We start from the raw sequence: 23,718 nt of genomic DNA on the forward strand, positions 1-23,718 counted from the left end.
CTTTTGTAATTGGCCTGATTTCCCCGCTTATTTCTTTTCAATGGCTGGAGCTGACAGAGGTGGAAGCAGTTCATTTTCACATTCACAAAAACACTAAACACAAAAATGCAAAGAAAAACGGTTTTGTGTGGAGGGCACCTTTAAATAACATCTAGTTAAACCACTAATTATTAGTTATATTCTGCAACAAGGATCACCTTTTGTTTTGATTTTGTCTTGTAAAGCAACTTTAAAAGCTGTTAGTTGTTTTTACTTTATTAGTACTATGGTATGTCACAGACTGGATAAATACTTCTTGCTCCATGCCCTCAGGTTCATTATACTGTGAGTTTGAACTGCTGTGGCCAGTGTATACCAATCTAATGAAATAGTCTGCTGAGGAAGGACCCTTATGATTAGCTTGCAAAGCAGTTTACCATTCCTGAAAGTTAAAAAAAAAAACTAAAACTATTAACACAGAGTAAATACCATCAAAGAATTCATTCCTGCCAACAGTCACACAAAGAAAAGCTTTAGTTGCAAAATGCTCACTTTCTGAGAGTTGGCTGCAAGCACAGTTAAAAAACTCCAGAAAATGAGTATTCACTACATATTATATATTTTGCAAAAATAAAGAGTAAATGCAGGAAAACAATTTAATCCAAGCTTTCGATAAAGATAGTTGATTAAAATATATTTGTACATTAAAATATTTTGTCCAAACCATTATTTCTGCTTTCCTGACTTTAACAGTATTTAACTACTATGTTCCAACTGCTGAATTCTACTGTTCTACTTTGTAGTTTTACCTCCATGGCGTAGTTGTTGAAGATGCTGGTGTTGCTGGTGTAGCGTGAAGAGCCGAGGTCCGACTTGTCTGGCGGAGGGAAGCCGGGAGGTGAGAGGACGCATCCTGCAGGAGTTTGAAGGATGATCAGAATATGTCACAATACATAACGAATCAACACATATTTCATATTTCGCCATCATCTGTGACGACATAACCAACATTTTTTCATGCCACCTCTTCTGTTGACGTGTCTACTGTAAAATGTTTTGGGGAAAGTGGGAAATATGTGTTGTGCTTTTTTGCCTATATGTTAAATATTAATTTTGCCTATAAATTAAATATTATATATTTTCTGTCTATGTGTCTCATTGTTTGTCGTTAAGCACGAGGTAAATATATTGATAAAGAATGAAAATCGAATTGAGAGGGACAACATTCAAATAATCATTTTGTTTGGAGAAACGGGTCAATGAGCAAACCATTGTTTTGGCGTTTGATCAAATTAGAACCTAACAAGAGAAGCTGTTTATATAATGATCTTTCGGCTCTATGAGTGAACTAAGAATGTGTGGCCATTTTGTTACCAGGGGGCAGAGATGTGGGCTTCCCAAGGCTGGAGCCTGCAGAGGGGCTGCGTCTGGGGCTCCTGCGGGGCCCTGCAGGGACATTCCTCTGTGGAGAGATCACGGAGCCCTCGGACTGCCCACAGTCCTCCTCATCACGCAGGGAGGAGCGGTCAGGATCTCCAACACCGAGGGAGGACACACTCACACGGTCACTGTGACCGTCCTGGATTAACAGAGGAGAGCCGGGGAGGTGTCATGAAGCACAAATAAAATACTTACTATATTTTAAGGGGAAAAAACACACAAATCATTCAAATCTAGAAGTATTATATACAAACAATAGAAAGGAAACCAATAAACTATCCTGCAAATTAAGGAAACATGACTGTGAATTCACACACAGTCATGTCGCCACATCTCCAAACTAAATTTTAGATAGTTGGTCAATCAAGGATTTTATACACCATCCACAGGGAAAACAGTGTCACTGACATTCATAAGCCACAAGATGGCAGCAGCACTCCAGCTTTAGGCTTATATTTATATTTTTACACAACATCCTAAAGTTCCTTACTATTACATTTGCTTATACATAAAATGATATACAATATTTATGCCCTGTATAGCAATTCTGGGTAGATGTAAATCACATTTTGTTGCTTGTACTTGTGACAGTGGAATAAAGTTGAATTGAATTGTTGAATTGAATCTTGGACTACTGTTTTTACGAGACCTAATACCGAATGCCACAGAAACGGATACAGTGCTAAAATACAGTACAAACAGTGTTATATAGGTTTGTTTCGACGTCTTTGTGCGCTAAAAACAGAAGATAACGACAACAAAAGATCCACATATGATCTGTGATCTAAGTGATCTGAAAAAAAAATACCGGGGCCTAAAAACAGGGTCAATGACCCTGGGATGTTGATTTTTTTCCTAATCCAGGCAGCCATTGGTACGTTTTCATTTAATCAAATATATCTGCAGAAACTAAAACCAAGCGTTGGGTAAATAATCCCTTTTAAAAGCAATCTCTATTTTCAATCATTTCCACACAACAATAAGTGAAGGTTGACAACAAGACTCTGTACCTTTGTAGGCGTGGTGTATGTGGCGAGACGGGAGTACCAGCGGCTTGCCTTCTCTGCCACGCCCTTCCCAGCCGAGAACACGCTGGTCTTGAACACATCAAGCGTTGGTGTGAGCAGAGTGTCCAGAGCGAAAGAGGATGAGGAAGGCGACGCCAGGCTCATCCTGTCTGTTCTCTCCCTGTAAGGGCTGGGTCTAGGGCTGGCGCTGGGGGTGGTGCTTGAGCTGCGACACGAGGGTGATGACAATAGACGCTGGCGTGCGATGGGCTGGGAGGGAGAGGGCGGGTGGAACGTGCGAGAGCGGGGTACTCCGGCGGTCCTGAAGGGGGAGCTGTAGGGCAGGCTGGCTCTGCGGGGGGCTGAGAGAGAGGAAGGGTGGAGGAAGAGGAGAGGGCTGGCCGGGTCCTGCAGGTCTAGACTGGGTGCACGGCTGCTCAGCGGGCTGCCCATGTGGTTCATGTAGAGCTCGATCTCTCTAGCCAGGTCTCTACGGGCGCTTGGTGTGCTGTCCTCGTCCCCGTCCGGGTCCTCAGTCGGCTGCTCTGACTGTGACTCTGCAGCCAGCAGGGATAGAGGGTCGTAGCCCGTCTGTATGTCTGTGCGCTTCACCGAGCTCATTCCACTGTAGCTGACGCTGCGCTCAACAGGTTTCTTATTATATTTGTTGGATTTGTGGGAACTAAAGCCAGCACCTGTGGCAGGCTTGTCTAAATCTATGTCCTCCAAATCAAAAATGGCCTCTGTATTACTTCTGTCCTCATCACTAGAGTCCTGCCCCTCCATCTCCTCTTCCTCCTCCCTGTGGTCACAACATCTGGCAGCACGTGCCCCCTCTAACCCGCCCAGAGCCAGCGAACGAGGCCTCCTACTTTTAGTAAAGTTGGCACAAGAAAGAATTTTGACATCCGCGCCCAGGTGTCCCGCAATCTTATCTGGGTCGGTTTCACCCCGGCTCATACCCAGGCCAAGGACAGTGGTGCCACTGCTGCCGCTGCCCACCACCTCCTCCAGAGCACTCTTATGTCTCCTGAGCAAACTGTTGGCATGGACCTCACCGATCTCCTCCAGGGAAGAAGTGAAGAGGAGACCTGCAACGTGCCCTGTGAGACAGGGAGAGGAAGGAGTGGCATGAGTAAGCAACAGCGTTACAAAGATGGAGGAGTTGTATGGGGTTTCAGAGGTAAAGGTCCTGTTCATTTTCTGCATTGACAATGTTGGGTGACTGACTGTTGGACGGCACTTCAAGGCTTAGATGAACATGACATTCTCCTGATAAGTCAAAGGCACACACCTGTGTACTTATGTAAACTAAGACTAACGAACAGTCCAGTAAGAAACACCTACAACAATGATTTTCAAATTTGGTTGCAAAGGCTGCAAAGATTATGTTTTGTGGCAATAAGATAATTCAGCAGTTGAAATCTTACCACTTTTCCAATTCTGAAAAAGAACAAAGTGTTCTTAATATACTACAGATCTGATTCCTTCCTCTGTCTTCTTCTCCAACAGCAGCTGTGGCTCATGGGTATTGAAATAATTAAAAACGATGCCCATGACAGAAATCTACAGTGTCTGCGAATTGTTTAAGGACATTATTTAAATAAACTTTGAAAGGGGGATTTCCTGGGGAGAAAAACATTTACCAGCATTCCACCCACTTTGCAAAACTATTAAATCTACCAAAGTTCTCTTCTTCACCTTCGCTGGTGGAGCTCTTGGGTTTACAGGATGAATCGTTATAAGGACAGCTGCTGCGAACAATACCGCGGGGTTGGAAGGAGGAATGGAGCTCCATGTCCAGCTGAGGGAGGCAGTCTTTACTCCCCTTGGCACTCTCTGTCTCTGACACTGAAAACACAGAAATTACATTATTACATTTTTTTTTTTAGTGCACAGCTTAAAACACGGCACTGTTCTTTAAAAAGCACATTGAAAGACAACACACAACTGCAATGCTTTGCTGTTGAAAAACAAAACAAAAAGAATGAATCATCTCTGGAGGAAAACGATCAAGGCAGAGGAAGGGGGAATCCCGTGTGGCTACCAACTTATAATTTTTATCAATGTACAGTAGACAGAAATATCAGGTGATATGAGATCAGGCAGACTACTCACAGGAGCTGCAGTCGCTCTCCTTCTTGTCATCTTTGTCGGGGGCGGTGTCCTGAGCACTGGGGTCTCCTCGCCGAACCTCCTCTTTGGACAGCGAGTTATAACCCAAATCTGATTGATCCCCTTGAGAACAGAGAGAAAGACACATACATTAGGTACAATGGACACAACAGTCTCGGATATTAAACTACAAGATCACAGAAATATGCATTCTCAAGACGGTAACTCCTCTCTGCTGCACCAATAGCTGCACATTTAACAATACTGTATGCGACGCCTCTCCTATTACTGATTGAGGTTTGAGGGCCCTTGGTTTTCACAGTATCTACTGAAAACAACCAAAATGGAAAGCTTTTTGATGTTTGAAATGTGAAGAAGGGAGAAGTATATAAAACATACATTAGAGAAAATAGGGCTGGGTATCGCCAATGATTTCCCAAATTGATTCCGATTCACAAGGTCCCAAGTTGATTACATTTTAAATGATTTAATTCAGTTTTAGTTAAGTTAGGGACATTTCAGATACAATACTACGTTTGCTTGCCTCAGAGAACTTCTGTTGTAAATTGCACATGCAAGAAGCAATCATCACATATCTTTTATAATGCACCAGGTTCATGTTTACATCAAGAATTGTTCTTCATTCACCAAATCCATGGTTAAAAGGCATCTGTTAAAAGATTGATTTTGCAAAGATTGATTGATTATTTTAACCCAGCCCTAAGAGAAAAGGCTAGTAAAGCTTCCCTTACATCTCCGCTTTTCTGGGAGGCACATCACCGTTGCAGAGAAGGGAGAGGAGAAAACAATTGTGCTGTGCTGGATATGAAGAATTCTCCTCAGGGCATGCAGAGATCTACAGTTCTGTAAAGAACACTAACTGCTGTTTCACAGCTGCTAATGAATTTAACTGTTAAGACTTGACGTTTGTGGGAGAAAACAACCCTGCCGTCATTCGTGGCCAACTCTTCCATCTGTCTCTAAAACTTTCCCCGTGTCTCCAGGCAACAAGCTGTCTGATGATTTGGTCTCCTCTTTCATCTTTGCCATGAGCCTTCATCTCTAAATAAAGCATGAGGCTGCACAGCTTGGCTTTAAAACAGTATGGAGCGATTCACAACTGATAGCAAAAGACAAAACTAATTTCAGGACTGTAATAATCAATGATCTGCATGACGCGGCCCTTCCCTCCTGCTATGCTGTGAGCAGTGGTTCCCTCACAGTCTTTCTGGCTAAGTCTCCTGCTGAAGTGCCATCTCCAAGATTCAAATATCTTTTTGTAAACAAAAAGCATGGGCCTCTGGGTAGATACTCGCCATAATTGACAATGACAAATCACTCCGTGGTATAGTGAGGAGTTGGGAGAAAAACGAGAGAGATGAGGAAGAGAGAAGCAGCAGACTGTGCAGAGAGATGACACAGAGGAGGACAGAAAGAGGAGGCGAGACACCACAGAGGCAGAAAAGACTGAAAAGAGTGACAATGAATGGGCTGAAGAAGACGTTGAAAAAAATGTTGCATCTCAGGTGAGATGAGACAAAGAGACAGACATGCGGACTGACAAAGAGGATTACCTGGGTGGAGGGTGGCTTTTCTGAGCTCAGAGCCCCCCCAGTGTGAGTGGGCCACCGGGGCCCTGGCGCCCACGCCGCCGCCCTCACGGCCGACTGCATGCAAGGGCAACACAGGCAGGGGCCAGAGTGAAGGGCAGGGTTAAGGGACAGAGCACAGCAGAAACCACAGCCGCAAAACCAGGGAGAGACATGGATGGACAACGGGGACGGAAGGAAGGTGGAAAAACAGGCAGCAGAGGGAAGGAGGATGGTCAGTGAGTGGGACAAATGAAGAAAGGAGGATAAAAAAAATGTCACTGCGAGAGAAGAAAAAGATGTAGAACAAGATGGCTGCATGTGAAAGACTGAGTCAAGCAGCAGCCGTGTTGAGTGTACCTGTGCTAGATCTATCGTCAGTGGGGTCTACTTTGGCGTAGGGGCCCTGCTCGGCCAGGTTAGTGTCGGCAGAGCTATCCAGGCTGCCGTGACTCAGAGCGTCCAGGTCACTGCCATCTGCCCAAAGACAACAAGCCGTTAAAAAGGAAGCCAGGCGCCATTTTTGCTCCACAGCTGTTTTTTTTTTTATCATCTGTGTTTTACGGGGTTGTTAACGTCACAAAGAAACATAAACGCGTCTTGCTTCTATGAATTGATATGAATCCAGTTGAACCATCATAAAAGTAATAACGGTTTAAAAGCTTAAAAGCACTTCATACATAATGTTGAGATGTGACAACTGTCTTTAAAACACATAATTTTTCATATACTGTACATTTCAGCTACCAGGATAAATGATTTACTTTATTTATTTATTTATTCGCGGGTCCTATAGTTTCCTCTCATTTATTTCTTTATTCACAACTCTACATTCTTAGAAATATTTAAAAGTATAGGAAAAACAAAGATTAATTGTTACACAGCACCAAACTCCGACCATAAACTAGCGAGTCTTTTTGTCGGTGTACAGCAGGTGAGGTGAACATGACCAAATGTGAAACTTTTTTAGTACGCTATTAAGTAAAATCACTTTTCACAAAACACTTTTTGGATTAAGTAAACTACAGTTCTTTTGTTGTCCTATCAACTGGTTCTGATCTGCCAGTGTGTTCAGAGTTGCTCTGGGTCTGAATGCAGTTTCTGCTGAGGGTGTGTTTAATCTAAAGCAAAAAAATTAAATTGTGTGCATTAAATAACACAAAACAGTCAGGATATTTAGATATTAGATAGTTTTCAGGACCACTACAGGTCTGTGCACAACAGTTTAGTGAGACAGCAACAACGTTCCTTTTTCTCAGACATGCTGAGTGTTACAGTTACCTGACAGAGGGCTCTGCGTGATGGGAGCGTGTCGCCGTAGCACCTGTTTGAACTGTGCCACGCCCAGGACGACATTTCTCAGCTTCATCCACAGGAAGTAACCTCCTCTGGTGCTGGAGGGCCACGTGCTCTCCAACACCGCCTGGACACAAGGAGGAGAGAGACCGCAGAGGTGGAGAGGAGGGTGGATTTCAGAAGTAGGAACAAGATATCAAAAATTATTTGAAGTCTCTGATCAGATTTTTGTTGTAGCTGTGTGGGAGTAATTCATTTTTAATTCAAATTGCTAAGTATACCGATATATTTTTTCTGCTTCAAATACTTTCCACCATGAAATGTTCTTATATTCATCTATTAAATATATCACTGAACATGAAGGGTCTGAATACTGTGAGAATATCATGTGAAGTGCAGATCTACCTTGATTCATTCACTTTCAACATTGTCAAGTGAGTGAACTAAAACTGACCCAATCCTTGTTCCATATAAAAATAATACTGAATTCATTTTTCATTTTCAAGGCATTAACTGCAGCAGTGTTTGCTCCACAGTATCTCTTAACATCAGAAAAGGAAAAGGAAAGGCACTTCAGGTGTTGGTGGCCAAGTCACGTTTGACAGTCTCTGTCTGCTCCTAAAATACACTTCAGAAGCCGCCTGAGAGGAAACATGATTGCTATGCCACTGAGCAGAACTGGGTTTATTATGCTGGCTGCTCCTGTGCCAAGGCTCTCAGGATTTAGGTCAGGTGAAATGAGGCTGCTCTCCTGCAGGTGTTAATAGCAATGCTTAGACAACTAAAGCACAGCGATCTGGCCACAGTCAATCCCAGAGTTTGAGAGAGGACTGTAAGTGCAGTGAATACTTGTTTTTCCTATTAAGGTCAATGGAAAATGTGCTGATTCACTTTCTTGCAGAGAGTTAGGTTAAGTAAGGTTAAGATCACTTTCACATCTGTCCTTTAAATATGAAGCGACCGCCAGCAGGTGGTTAGCTTAGCTTAGCACAAAGACTGGCAACAGCAGGAAACAGCTAGCCTGGCTCTGTGCAATACTAATAAAAGTGATGTTGTTTCATCTACACAAAAACAAAGTTTAAGATTGCATGCTTTTGTCTTTTTATTCATATTTGTAGGACCATTGTTGGAGGAAGCCTGAGAGCTGACCTGAAAAACAAGAGACTTAACAGTACTGTTTTGAAAATTAACTTAAATTAAATCATGCTATCACACTGTGCTTCACCTACAACGCTGTTCTGCAGGTAACAGTTATATTTAAACTGCAGACACAGATCACTACAGAAAACAGGGATGGCTTTGGCGTGAAGATCCTTTTGCAGAGGAGCATCAAGGTTATTTCAGCTCCACTTTCTTAAATACGTTTTTTATGTTCCATACTTTAACTAACAATTTGGTTTAATGGAGTTACTGATCATTTCTAATTTAGTTATTTCTGCCTTACTTATTTTACTTTCACTTTCAAAAACGGTCTTAAAGATAACACCAAAAATATCCAGTCTCATTTTGTGTGCAACTGAAGGCCATCTGGGTTTAATGAGTAGATAAGTGAATATACAAAAAGAAAACCTCTTCCCTCCTTCTCTTACGCGGACAGGGGACACACCTGCAACTGTCTGATGCAGCAGCTACAGTGGACACTGTTTGTGTTTGTAGAGGAATCGGCCACCTTGCATTTCCAAGCTTTTTATTTTAAAAAGCAATTCCAAGCAATTTATTTATTTTATTTTAACGGGGTAACCTTTACAGAGGCCTCATCTCCTGACAGCCTGCTCCCACATCAGCCAATTTACTTTTTAGCTACCCAAAATGCTAGATCAGGGGCGATGATAGCAGAGCCACAGTTCATCCTCCTGACACATGGGAATGATCGAACATGACGGTGTACAACCGTGGGGGGGGGAGGACTGCAAACGTCACCCATGTTTCTTTTCATCTGCGAGCAGAGTGTCTGCAGAGACGTTAACATGATGAAGCGCCAAGCAGAGAGAAATAAATTGTGATGGAGCAACTGAGCACAGCGGTGTAATAATTTAGATGCAATAAGTTATGCGACTGATGTGAATCATGAATAAACAATCGACATCTAGGCTGCAGTCTGCTCTATGAAATATAATGCCGTTTTACTGAGGTCTTTCAGTTTTTGAGAAACTGCATTTGATCACTGTTTTTAGAGGTCATTTTACGTGACAGTTACAATTTACTTGACAGTTATGGCTTGTCCTTTATAACAACAATACTAATTTAAAAGATCCCAAAAGTACTTTATATTTCTCTACACTTTAGTATGGACTTAATCAATCTTTGACTTATTTATTTTTATCACATCTGATATGAAATCTACTAAGACATACATTCTCATGTACTCCTTATATTTTTTTCCATCTATAACCTGTCCCAATAATACAATTTGTATAGTAGCTAATTCACCTTATTTATTCTTTACGCATATTGTGTTTTATTGCTGCTATAGCGACTTAAATAACATCACTTTCAAAACATCAAGTATTCAGGTACGTTTCTGGCTTCATCATGATTAATAGAAGCATGTACTATACCTTGTTGTAGTAGCCGTAGGTGATGGCATTGGGGTGGACTCCGGCCTTCTTCATCTCAAAGAGGACCCTGACGGCCAGGACGGGTTGGCCATACTGTCCACACAGCTGCATCAGCACCCGGTAGCAGACCTGTTGTAGACCAAAATACATTTTTTGGTCCATCTGTCAATAACTGGTAAACCGGACAAAATATTTTTCTACTGGCCCTGAAACTGCACAGGATAAAATATTTACACAAGCAGACAAGCAGGTCATATTTGTTGAGTACCTACTGCAAAGGCTGCAGCTCACTGTGCTGGTTTTTCTGTTATAAATAGCCAATAGCCTCACCACTTTATCTGTGAAGTGCCGCTTCTCTCTACATTTTGTCTTAATTGTACTTCCAACACACTTTACATTATTCCTTTTGGGTTAATGTAGTCCGGGGATGTGCCGCCACTTACTTGCAGACTCTCCTCTGTGGTTAACGGCTCGATATAGTAAGCACAATCACAGCGGTTGACAGTGAGGGTCAATCAAAGCAATGTGATACAATTGACAGCCATGTATTGCATGCCGCCTCCAGTTAACGCAGAAAAAAATGTGGTCAATCAACTGATGTGTTTTAATGAAGAAAGTCTGTGGTCTGGTTTGTAGTGAAGAAGGCCTAGGTAACCTCACAACCTCATTTATTTTATTCAACAATGTAACTTCCAATTCTAAATTTGTAAATTGAATTTAGTGTGAAACAATAGCTCAATTCAAACATTTGGCTGATCTAAAAAAAAAAAAAAAAAATACATTGTTAAAATAGTAACAAGAATAGTAAAACATCTATGGGAATGGAATGGCTAATGTACCTCGTCGGGGGGCTGCAGTTTCTTTGCCTGCATCTTCCTGAGGACGTCGTAGGCTGTGCGAAGCGCCCGCACCTTGGAGTGACACACCTTCACGTATGCTGGCAGACAGATGAACCACAGGCCGTAGCAGTGACGGAGCAGGCACTTGGACCACATCTGGGGGATGGACGAGTACTTCTTCGCTATCTTCTGGGCTGTTTTGATCTCCTGGGGATGAAAAGGAGGGTGAGGGAAAGAAGTTCTTTAATGCACCAGTCAGACGCAATGATAGGTGGGATTTCCAGTTAGAGATAATGTTTGCATAAAAGTTCAATTTAAGGCTGAAATCTAATCTTTTAGATAAGAAGTTGAGCCCATCACCTTTGACACATTCATATCCCATTTTATTACCACATTTCCTTATTGACAGATTGATGAGGGCAGTCATTGATGTAAGCTGATTGTCAATTGTAAAACTGAGTAATTGTCTTGGCTTATTTATTTTGAGAGTCATTTGATTTACTGCTGGGCTGACCTGCTTGGTGCGTCTAAACATGGGGGCAGGGCTTGTGGGACAGCTGTGCCGGGCAGCGAGGCGGGAGGAGGGGGTCCGCAGGCCGTCCACGGGGTCAAACAGGTCAAGACTTAACACTGGGAATCCATCGTACCTGATGAAGAACATACATACGTATACATTAGTGACAGCAGGCACACGTTTTCTTCCAGAGTGTCTGCATAGAAAACAAATACATTTTGGCAATATCTAACATAAAATGATTCCTTCCAAGGTTGTAGTGTCCATTAAGAAACATGACTGCTGAATACAAATAGCACATTTTCAGATCCCCACAGTCCGCAGCAGTGTTCATGTCTTTGGTTCCACTAAGGGAGCTGGACTCGTGCTGGCAATCAATCAGCTGATCATTTAACCCACTTTCAACTCAATGTGTTATTCTGATATTTTAGTTTTCCTCCTGCTGTATGCCGTTGCAAATTCCACTTTCTGATTGAAAAGCATCGGCAATGTTGAGCGATTAGACACTGACTAGGCTCATGATTCATGTTACTGGTCGTCACAATAACTTACTGCAAAATGTTACAAAAAGCATAAGAAATGGTCAAGAATAAAACACAAAAGTATTTACAAAAAATAGTGGAGGACGTGTGTGTGTGTTTCCTTAAAGTTAGGATCTCTAAAGTTACGTCACCAGACATCCAGTTTATCATCCCAGTATTCTAAATCATCAGTGGCCCATAGGCTTAATCTCCATTGTGTTACCTTGTGATTTAACGAACAAATATTTAAATTTACTTAATCTCTTTGGTATTATCACTGTAATTTAACAGCTGGTAAAGGTGGGGCTAATTGTAATTACTTAATATATTGCTGGGTTGTTTAACCTACGATAACATATCATATTTTTAGTTGATTTACATTTTGCATTATAAACCTGAATCTGAAAAGTTAACTAAATCTATCACACAAATGTATTGAACTAAAAAGTACAATATTTGCCTCCAAAATGTAGTGGGTTAGAAGTACAAAGTAGCAAAAAATGGACATACGCAAGTTGTACCTTAAGATCCACTGAAAAAACAAACATGTAGTCTCCCATTTGAGAGGAATGTGGGATTCATAAGTAGAGTTACTACCTGTAGCAGAGTGGATATTCCTCCCCCTCAGGCAGAGGAGGCAGCTCTGGAGGTGTGATGAAGACTGTGTGCTCACTGCGCTGAGATTCATCAATCTCTATCAGCCTGGCCTCCTCCGGCCTGTCACTGTCCACCTGCAGAACAAAGCACACAGACATAAACAGAGATGTTTGGGTGGTGACCTTGACCATGACCTTTCCTTTATCACAGCTGATGGAAATAGGGAGTAGCTTATTATGCTCTGTAATAAATTTGTCAGTGTTTGCATAGGGAGGTTTGGACCCAACACTGACTGATCCACCAGTTTTTTGTGGTTGTTTTTTTACTGGAGGATCATTTTAAAACAGCTTTGTAGCCGTCACCCTGATAGCAGGATTCCTACAGAACGAGCGTCTGAGCGAGCAGAGGGAGGATGACAGCAGGTGACCTAGATTTCCCAAGTGAGCATGTTCCCTTTTTCTTTCTTTTCTCTCATTTTTTATACTCCCTCTACCTCTCTGCAACCCACCACTGTCAACACACACACAAAGCTAAAACTAGCCTGTATAATTCAGTTCTCTGGCTTCCTCCATCCTTGTCGAAGGTGTAATATTTTGTTCAACGCCAAGTCAAATTATACAAATTTACATTACATTAATTTATGTCCATATTATCCATCACTGTCAAATATAAAGCCAAGCAGCAAGGTAGCATACACTGTAGAGTAAAATTAGATGGCACATATGTTTATTGCAGCAGACTTCGCCCTCCTATGCAACACCGTATATCCCTGTTTACAGATCCAGTTCGATACCCTCGCTGCCCTGCTCCACGCACCACACTGCCATGAAAAACAGTATCTTTAAATCAGCAAAATACCTCCTTAAGGAATGTCCTTTTGAGGAACATTTTCTGGTACTTTATACTTATACTCCACTAAAATTCAGAGGCAATCTATCTATCTACCTATATACCAATGCTGACATTCTACAGTAGCATACAATCTACTGTAAAGGCTCTTGTATGAGTTAAGTCCCCATGTGTGTTGGATACAAGGTGGGTATGAGCCAGCAATCAACACGGTGGGAACTTTACGTTACTGTAAAGATGAGTTTCTATCAGCACGTCTTCAGTCATGCCCCCTCATCCAGAAGATAACAGGTTATTGCTGCTTATTGGTGTGTGAAAGTGCTCAGGTTTTATTAAAAAGGTGCCAGAAAAAAAACAAATCTATGTGACAAAAGGAAATGCAGTGAGCGCAAAGGACGTCATCTATAGTGTCACTGCTTGTAGCTTTAAGGCCTGTCACTAAGCACTTCTCAATTCATGATGCTTCCCTTCAAGACCCTTCATTTTTTATATCCTCAGAAAACTGGAAGTCTTATCCGTCAGCTCTGCCAACGTGGCTTTAGTAAAATATGTGCAGTAACTCCAAATGTGAGCGACTTTATTCATGGTCGGATGGAAGGGAAGTAAAGCACTTGCTGAAAGTTCATAATTCAGTCTGGTTGGTCTGATAATGATTAAAGTTTGATAGACAGGAGCCAAAAAACGTTGAAACAGATTTAACTTTTGGAGAAATGCAAGCCGACGTCATTCTGGCCTGGGTTGGCCATCATGTAACTGGCGCTCAGCTTGACAGTCTGTTTCTGAAACTCTGTGAGAGACCAGTACAGTAAACAGGAAACATCACTGTCTCAATCAACACAAGAAAAAAAAACTATGAGAATAAACACAAGCACGTAACTGCCTAGGAGTTTGTTTAACAGCTGAATGTTTCCTCCAAAAACAAAGCACAAACACAATCCCTCTTATTCCTCTCTTTCTCCGTGAAGTAGGCTTGCATGATTAATCCTTATAAAATCGCAATCTCAATTCACCCTGTTCACAATTTAATTTTTTATAACTTTGATTTCTTTCTTTTTTTATGACTTTGATTCTCATTTAATTTTACGAGCCAACTGTATCACAAACGCTGCTACTTTCTTCCGTGAGTTTTTCAAACAGACTGTGTATAATAGGTTTTAAAGTACTCCCAGACACTGCAGTGCTCTCCCTCCTCTTCATTGAATTCTCTATGTTTACAGGATTGTGGTAATGTGCAGTATGTTATAGCTGCCAAAACAAATCTGTTTGGTACTGCCAATTTGTTTTGTTTTGCCATGGTTCTTGTGTGCAATAAACGTTACACTTTGTGAGAAAAACATCATGGCAGAGAATCGTGATATCTATTCTAAGTTAAAAAATAGTGATTCATATTTTTCCTGGAATCGTGCAGGCCTACTGTGAAGCTGCCTTCAAGTATGGTCGAAAATGGCGAGATCTATAAACAATCTGAAGGAAAACCACAACTGTGAAACACAAAGTCTACTTGTGCTACCTTGGGGTGGTTAAAGAAAACAACTGGACACAAAATTGGGCTATTGAAGCGGCGGTAACCGGATGGTTTTCCCTGGTCTGACTGGGATCATATGAAGTGTCTCTTTTTAGGCTCATTATTTCTCTTGTCTTTTATGGGCTCTCTTGTTTCCTTTTCATAATGTCAAATTAACTATCAAAATCATTCCAATGTAGATATGATAACTGAGAGTTCTGCAGCCCCCCCCCCCCCCCCACACACTCACAAATATGTCTTTAATACCTGTGGCTATATAAGGAGTTTTATTTTATTTGCATTTTTGTTGCTCCAAAGAGACAACTGTGATGATGAAGAAGCAATCTGTCTGACAAGCAGGCCTGCTGTTGGTACGGACATGGGAGAAAAAAAAACAGACAGGTGAGACAGGAACCTCTTGTTTATTTCACATGCAGCAAAAGGCCGCAGGCCGGGGCGAACCCAGGCCCGCTGCGTCGAGGAGCAAACCTCCACATATGGGCATCCGCTCTACCAACCGAGCCATCCATGCGCCCTTCAGCTATACCTTTAAGTTATCCACACTTCTCCCTAATCTATTAAGTCAAACCATCTACAGTTCTGACATGGTTTAGGAAAATGTTTCACAAAATCCACCAACCAAAACCTCTTATGCTCCAGAAAGTCACTGTTCCTAGCCAAGGAATAGTCTAGTAGACAACCCCCCGTGAATCCAGGATTTCATCGTTTTACAGATTTTGTTACTTGTGCAGTGTCAGGCTAGCTGTTTCCCTGTTACCAGTCTTCATGCCAAGCTACATATTTACCCTACAGACGTGAAAATAATTGTGATCTTATCATCTAACTATCAACTCTCATCCAACTCTTCCCAAAATGTCAAACTACTCCTTTACATGTACACGACCAGACTCTGATATGGCATCAAATGGAGACAAACTGTAGGTATAACTATGATGCATATGTAAAATAAATTTAAAAAAATAAATAGTTATTTCTTTTTAATATTTTTAGGGTTTGCATTTCTACAGCTTTATATGTATGTAATTTGAGTGATCAATCTGACTTTTGTCTTGTTCTGCTGCTGGATTTAATTTGTTCTGTTGTAGCAATGAGGTACTTTTCTTCAGGGGTCAATACGCTTTAACCTCGTCTTTCTGTTTGTGCCGGCTGTGTGTTGTTTTGTGTGTAGTAGAGTGTGCAGTGGGTGTGTGTGAGGGGCCACAGTGGAGAAAGACAGTCTGGGGTTTAATCGCCCGTGGAGCTGACACACAGGGAGGACAAGGAGACCCGCGCCAACCTACAGGGAATGCCGTGGATACTGGCCTCTTGATTGACCCTCCACTATGTCACAATTTCAGCCAGAACGCACGCAGACACACAAGTCAACCAAGGACAGCCAAGTCTATTTCAGAGTCTATTACAAATGTCACCTGCAAGAACCAGTGACCCACAGACTTGACTGGGGAATCAAGAGACAGCATGGACTTTAAGACTGCAAACACAAAATGTAACCTTCAGCATACACTAAGTCTGATAAAGGAACACTACCCTGAGCAAATGGGGTCACACTACGCAAAATTCTGCCAGTGAAGCACAGACGATTCACTGACAGCCTCTCCATGGGTCTTCATATTGTCACAATGAAGGAAGCGAGTAGAGGGGATGCAAAAAAACAAAAATGCTTCCAGCTCAGTTAGCACTTCAGAAACTACTCAAGCTTTAAAAGCTGTAACTATCTTCAGTCATGAAATCTTTTGGGCAGAAATCTTTGCAGAAAACTGCACATGGACTTTCTGTGAAACTGTACTTTCACTGTCTCAGGAAAAATCACTGTTGCGACAAATTTGATGTAGACAAAAAAAACATATTCCAATATTCAATAAATGTGGAAAGATTCTAAGATTGTAATATAGTTTGGATCACAACTCATGTGTATCAAACACTGGTGAAAAATGACATTAAAGCTGCAGGGGTTGAGGGTTGTCTAAAGGCATGCCGGTTGCTTCTATGAGTCTAGGAGACAAACGTTGTTTCCTGTCCAAACTATTTGGATCTTAATTAATCTAGTGGTTTGATGGGACCATGCAACATGCCCAATTCCCCCATCTGAAAACAAAATGTACCCACGACAGGTGAGAATCAAAAACTAAATAACAGTAGACTTACCTTGCCTCCTTTGTCTGCACTCCGCTCTGAACTGTAGAGCTGCTCGCAAACAGAGGCAGAGAGGGAGAAAGAAAGAAAAACACAAGAAATTGTAAAAGGAGCAGTTTTGCAAAACATGGTTGAAGTTACACAAAAGAGTGTAAACTACTAATACTACAATAAGAGAGCACAAAGAGGCCTGGAGAGAAAGTAGAACCACTCCAATAGACAGAAGACGAGATGAGAGTGATATTAACAGAAATGGCCAAAGAGAAAAAAGAGAAAGGCTTTTTTGTACATGTTTGCAAAATTCCACTGCATCTAAATGAAATATCTGGTAGCATACTTGGAAACACACTTACAGACAAACAAAAGTAAACACATAACATAATGGCATGCAGAATATATGTATAAATACACACACACACACACACACACACACACACACACACACACACACACACACACACACACACACACACACACACACACACACACACACACACACACACACACACAATTTTCATTCCACTCACTTATAGACAGAACACCAGCTGAGATCACTTGCATTGTTTTTTTTTTTGTTTTTTTTTAATGATTTCAGATTACTAAACAGAATATGCCTTTAGAACATTGGATGAATGGTTGATGATAATGGGCAACGTAGCTATTGCATGAAAATTCAGCCACCCACTCCGATCAGCTGGTATTCTGTCTATAAGAGAGTAGTATGGAAATGTGTGAGTGACCCCAAACCTTTGAACAGTAGTGTATAGCTTTATCTACCCTGTATTTTTATGACTAACTACAATGCTTACTTTTTCCACACAATCGTCGAAGAACGCCAGACTGGCATCTTTGTCGCTGACGAAGGAGCATTCCTCTATAAAGCGGATGAACATCTGGGTTTTGGTCATCAGCGAGTAGAACTTCTGATGTGAGCGATCACGGCTTTTCAAGAACCCTGGAGGACACAAAATATCTCGGTCAGCTTTTAAAAATGATAGTAATAATACTACCCAGAGGAATGATTTTACAGATAATTTAAGATATAACAGCAGCTTTGTAGCTCAACTCATTTCATCTACTGAAAAGAGGTAACACATCACAAGAACAACTTACGTGATTTCGTGGGTAAGAAAGCCATTAGAAGGCTCTATCTCTTCCATTTGTCTTGTTTTGGATAATGCAAGTCAACACATTTTTATCAGTCTAATGGTCAATTTGGGATGTACGACAACATGGTAAATAGCTTCCGTAATAGATGCTGAAAGCAGCTTAACTGACTAATAGGTTGCTGCCGTTGTGAGACTGAAAGCAGGATGGATGACCACTGGCTCACAACACAGAGGTGGAAGCCAAACACTGATGTGTTGCTGCAGAGAAACACTTCCTTAAACTGACATTTAAATCCTCAAACTGGATGCTCGCAACCTGGAGCATCCATTAGTTTTATTATACTGTCTTTTTCTTCAGTAGGACTGCCTTCCAGGAGAGTCTAAATAAACACATCCCAGTGTCCTAAATAGTGATTTAATGATTAGCGGATTTGAATTGCTGAATCAAGCACATTATTCCTAAATTTGCTGGATAAAGCGTTTCTAATAGACAGAGTTTTGTGCTTTTCTTTGTTCCCTATCACTGTAATTTGACTACACTTGTTTCTAGTTTAGCCATCATTACATAGTCATAATTATGTGATTAAGTATTAAATAATGCTAAACCTTGAAACCTCCCAACATCAACCCCAAAGGATCCAATGCACGTTTTTATGTTTTGATTTAAAAAACATTTTTATAACATTGTAATCAAGCAGCTGACAAGACAAGTCACTCTTTATAAGTAATATGGTAAATGAATGAAAAACTAAACATAGTACTGCCGATGAGTGCTGACACACACACACACACACACACACACACACACACACACACACACACACACACACACACACATTATTTAATAAATAGTTGGCCATCTCACCTCAAGGTTCATTTAGTAGCTGTTCTGAAGTTTTTGATCACATGACATGACCTTCATGAAATGACGTAACTCCAGAACAGCTACTAAATAGACCTTGAGGTGAAATTGATTTGTCAACTTGTCTTCCAAAGGACGAGATTAAACTTCGAACCTCAACCTTTAAGTCAACATGTACGAGAGTTCCCTAAAGTCTTAAATGTCAACATCTACAATTCAGTGACAATGTTTTAAAACATCAACAATAGAGATGCAGTAACTAAGACAACATTACATGTACAAAACAAAAACACAGTATATACTGTATATATATCATCCCAATATTATAAATTCACCATTGTGTTACCTTGACTTAACAGACATTTATTTAAATGAAAATCGTCGAGATTATCACTAAAATGCTATTACTGACCTGAATCTTAAAAATAACTATTATCTATCACATAAATGTATTGTAAAACTAAAAAGTTGAGCGTCCAAAATGTAGTAGAAGTACAACGTGTATAAATATATAGTAGTCTACACAGACACACAAACACATTGTGTCATTTTTTTATTGTTATAGATAGTAGGTCTGAAAACAGCCAGGAGTTTATACACATGATGCACGAGCTGTTACACCTTTTGTCATGTCATGATGTAATGTACTGCATCCAATGTTTGCTATATCATTTAACTCACACTGGACGCGGCCTTGGCTACAGCTATCCTCCAGCGGAGCAGCCATGACTTCACCCTAACTCATTTCAGCTGTGATGTCAACCAGCTTTCATGGGCTCCCATCCAGAGGCCACGCTCATGCTTCCGGACCATGTAGCAGCTGCGTCCGCTAACTGACTAGCTTTCAGTCTGCAAACAGCCTTGAACCTTCAAACCCAGCAGCTTCTCAAATCACAGCCAGTTCCTGTGTGTATTTACTCAGAGGTGGGGATGGACACTTATGAAAGCTTATGTATTAAAGAACGCCATCTGTTTTTGAGGCTGGCCAGCTGTAGAGAGAACGGTGCTACAGATGACGCAGTATTTATATATTCATGGACTCATTAGCACCAATCATGCACTGGAACTGTACAACTGTGACTTCACAGACTTGGCTGAAGCTTGACTAATGATAAAAAAAGTGGAGCAAACCTTTTTTTGGATAACAGACTTTCTGATCTGACCATCACGTGGTGCTGTTTAAAATTGCCCGGTGGTCAATGTGCACAAACCTGCACAGTACTATTGATTTTCTTCCCTTTGCTGTTTCACTACTTAAATCAGTTAAATCAGCCCAGATCTTTGTCCCAAGAACCTTGACTTATTCTGATGATCAACTGCACGTACAGCTTAACACGACACACTTTTGATACCGGGTACAATTCTCAATTTTGTTTTCCACAGCAGAGCGTACCCCCTCAATGTAGGCAGCATTCTTAGCTTATTGTCATTGTGACGCTGCGTGAAACTGCTGTAATCTGTTAAACAACACAAACAGTTTGTTCTCTCACCGGAACCTTTACTTGGCAACCAAACAGAGGAGTCGTTAGTCTATATCCTTCACATTCCACTTTCTTTGCATTGGAATTTTAGATTTGGTGGATTAATTAGGACAATTGTTAACTGCTCCTCAGATCTCTGCAGGGTAAATCTGTCCAATCAGAGTTTTCTCTGACACACAACTAAAATGCCATCAAACCAGAACAAGAATGATCAGAAAAATACTAGCTCAGTCAGAATAAGAAAATGAAGAAGAAAATCAGAGACCAGTGTAAACAGGTTAGCGCCAAAAACAATGTAATTTTGTTGGAAACGGTTTGTCTCAAACGTTTTAAACCTTGGAAATAGTAGTCTGACAAGATAATCTTAACTCAGAATCCACTTACTATCTATTTACATTCATTTTACAATCTGTTCATCAAAAAGGTCACCTGTCAAAATATGTCAAAACTGCTTCTGATTATATTCTATTTAAATGAATATATATTTATAGCAGTTATTATGGGCTTACTTCTTTTGATTCATAAGAAAGCACAGTAAACCAATAATTCTACCAAGTGCTCAATAAGCTCCATATTTCTAACTAGTTTGTGGTGGACCAGCTGGTCTTGCACATGGCAGAACATGTCTTTCAGATAACTGGTATTACAGCAGCAAAGCTCAAACCATCTGTGGTCAGTAAACACTTTGGTGGGAATCGTCATTCAGATACATTTCTTTCAGAGAGAAAAGACATGGGCTCATAGATGGACTAGTGTGAGCAGTTTAAGGGGGCTGCTGGGAAAAAGGGACAGCTGGGTTCATCCATTCAGTTTCCTCTGCGACTCTGACCTGGGTGTTTGGCTCCAACTCACAACCACATGTGGATAAATAGTGCTACAAGTGGTCAGAGGAGCTATTTTACATACCTTGCAAGTCAAAGAGCGAACTGGCGTCTGTGGCTTTCTCAGAGGGGGCCTGGGTGATGGGTCGTAAGAACGAGCGGTAACCTTTCAAAATAGCTGCCATGAAGCGCAGGAAGGCTTCCTGGATCTCCAGCTCCAGGGCGTGGAGGCTCTTCCCACAGCTCAGCTCTGACGATTCAGTCATGCTGAGCTCCATCAGCCCATCAGGCCGCTGCTGACCTGAAGACAGAGGTAAAAAACATCAGCAGCTACATAGAATCTCTACATGTTAACTTACAGGTTGAATCATCACCTCTGCAGCTGAAAATAATATTTTTTTATGCATTTTGATTAAGTCGTTATGATCAAAGGACATGTATTTAAAGGTTTTACAGCAAGGCCAGAGCACTGCTTAAAGTAAGTGAGTATTCATATTGCAAATGAGGATTAGGGTTGCATATTTGGGAAAAATAAACGTTGATAGCCAAGTTTCTGAAAGTATTTAAAGGCTTAAATGTCTCCACTAAAACTTCTAGCAGGCATATCAATATTAAGCACTTCTGTGGGTAGATTTTCAACGTCACTGATTTAGAGAATTCATTTATTCAATTTCTGCAGCTCAAGAAGCAGCAGGTGTCATGGTCGCCCAGTGAGCACTCGGCACAAACAGCAGAGAGAGTTGACAATAATGCAATGAGCACCACGGTGGGGGAGACGGGTAATAAGGAAATTATTTTCTATAATGGGATTATTTCTGGCATTCAATTAGTGGAATTGAGAAAGATTGAATGGAGAACAAATTTTAAAGACAATATAAAACCCCAAAGAATAAAGATGATTAATGACTCGTTACAGACAGTGATTAGACAGACTATTTTTCAAACAAATTACGTGTTAGTTCAAATTAATTTGAGCTTGAATCTTTTTAAAAAGTGATGCTCTTCCACCTTCTATACAACTAAACACAAAATAAAAAGGTTTGCTGAAAGTGTACTTGCATGCAGGAGTGATCATGAAACTAATACAACAAAATCAAACACATTTTTACAATCATTTGTTTGATCAGCATAGAACTCACCATCGACCAGCTGCTGGTAAAGATTGCTCAGCACATTCATCAGGTTTTTACAGGCTTTCTTTGGCAGGATCTTCCATGTGAGGGCTCGCTTATCTTCATTGCTGGAAAAGCAGAAACACCCAGTGAGCCGTGGAGAGGCTGAGAGGCCTAAACCAACATGGACAGCGGTCGGGCCAGGCGAGTTCAGACCACCCTAACGCTGTCTGGCTGGTAATGAGGCAAAACTATGTGAACACTATACTGAAAAATACATTCTCTTCATATTAAAGCAGGTCTGACACTACAAAAATAACCACTTCCACCCAGACTCCAGGTAAATGGCCCGGTCTCTAAACTTAGAACTCATGACTTGGCAGTTATGTGGTCTGGGAAAAAAGGATGCAGCAAAGGAAACAATGTTGAGCTCTTAGCTGTAAGTGCGGTACAGTATATACGCAGCTTACTGCCCCTGTAGTTAATCCTTTCAATATTCACCACGAGAAAGCAACTGAGTCACGAAGACAGATTAAGTTCGGCAAAACTGTCTTTTTACAGATCCTGTCCTGGACTGGCAGCTGCTGCTGTGGCCCTAATCAACGCCCCGCACTGCTACAACTATTATTTCTAGTCATAGTTCTATTATCTTTATTCTTCCTATAAGTGCCACATCGCATCTTGCCAACTGCTATAATTGTTATGAATCATATTTCGGTGTATCAGCAGTGACAGATGCCGCCCACAAGGAGCCCAGTTCTGTCTGAGGTTTCCGCCTAAAAAGAAGTTTTTCCTCACCACTGTTGCACCAAATTGTTGTTTGTGGGAAATTGTTGGTTCTTTGGAAATTATAGAGTGTGGTCTAGACCTATTCTATCTGTAAAGTGTCCTAAGATAACAGTAATAATGTTATTTAACACTAGAAATAAAATGTAATGTAATTGAATTGCTCAGCAGCAATGGAAAGTTGTGTGTGTGTGTACTGTGCTCACTGGAAGATGGTGTTTGTGTCCAGGTCCACGCAGCTCACGTCTGGTGGGGGGTCATAAAGATCAAAGTAGCGGGAGTCCACTCCTACAATGAATGGACAGGGGGCACTCAACACGTCAGCCAACGCCAGGGGGCAAAGAGGAATATACGGGCACGGCCAGTGGAACGGGAAGATCATCTGAGGATGAAGATGGGAAAGATAAAAGAAAGATAAGAAAGGAAGATCAGGCTCCGTTGTCATATGCTGTAGGTCAATTAGAATTATTTCAAAAAAACTTCAACAATGCTTACTGTTTATTTTAATTTTTTCTCTAGGAGTACATATCTGTTTTCTCGCTGTTTTCTCAGTTTTCCTTGGATTGGGGGGGGGGGGGGGGGGGG

General features: G+C 41.2%; 1 protein-coding gene across 7 annotated transcripts in view; it reads right to left on the reverse strand.

Moving 5' to 3' along the window:
• The window catches only part of LOC117960549 (C-myc promoter-binding protein-like), a 68,432-nt gene that overhangs the window by 12,231 nt on the left and 32,483 nt on the right, over nt 1-23,718 (reverse strand). For 2 of the 7 annotated variants that reach the window (XM_034898542.1, XM_034898958.1), the window contains exons 10-26: nt 23,340-23,515; nt 22,375-22,475; nt 21,321-21,536; nt 17,772-17,917; nt 16,975-17,013; nt 12,456-12,589; nt 11,338-11,470; nt 10,824-11,030; nt 9,985-10,113; nt 7,412-7,553; nt 6,491-6,607; nt 6,116-6,208; nt 4,545-4,664; nt 4,128-4,277; nt 2,430-3,529; nt 1,354-1,558; nt 789-892 (exon numbers count right to left, since the gene is read on the reverse strand). In XM_034898542.1, coding sequence (XP_034754433.1) covers nt 789-892; nt 1,354-1,558; nt 2,430-3,529; nt 4,128-4,277; nt 4,545-4,664; nt 6,116-6,208; nt 6,491-6,607; nt 7,412-7,553; nt 9,985-10,113; nt 10,824-11,030; nt 11,338-11,470; nt 12,456-12,589; nt 16,975-17,013; nt 17,772-17,917; nt 21,321-21,536; nt 22,375-22,475; nt 23,340-23,515 — 3,312 coding nt within the window. The remainder of the gene's footprint in view (nt 1-788; nt 893-1,353; nt 1,559-2,429; nt 3,530-4,127; nt 4,278-4,544; nt 4,665-6,115; nt 6,209-6,490; nt 6,608-7,411; nt 7,554-9,984; nt 10,114-10,823; nt 11,031-11,337; nt 11,471-12,455; nt 12,590-16,974; nt 17,014-17,771; nt 17,918-21,320; nt 21,537-22,374; nt 22,476-23,339; nt 23,516-23,718) is intronic. The other 5 variants (XM_034898624.1, XM_034898705.1, XM_034898799.1 and 2 more) reach the window with 5 other exon arrangements.

The sequence above is a fragment of the Etheostoma cragini genome, chromosome 1 (assembly GCF_013103735.1).
Source record: "Etheostoma cragini isolate CJK2018 chromosome 1, CSU_Ecrag_1.0, whole genome shotgun sequence".
NCBI lineage: Eukaryota > Metazoa > Chordata > Actinopteri > Perciformes > Percidae > Etheostoma > Etheostoma cragini.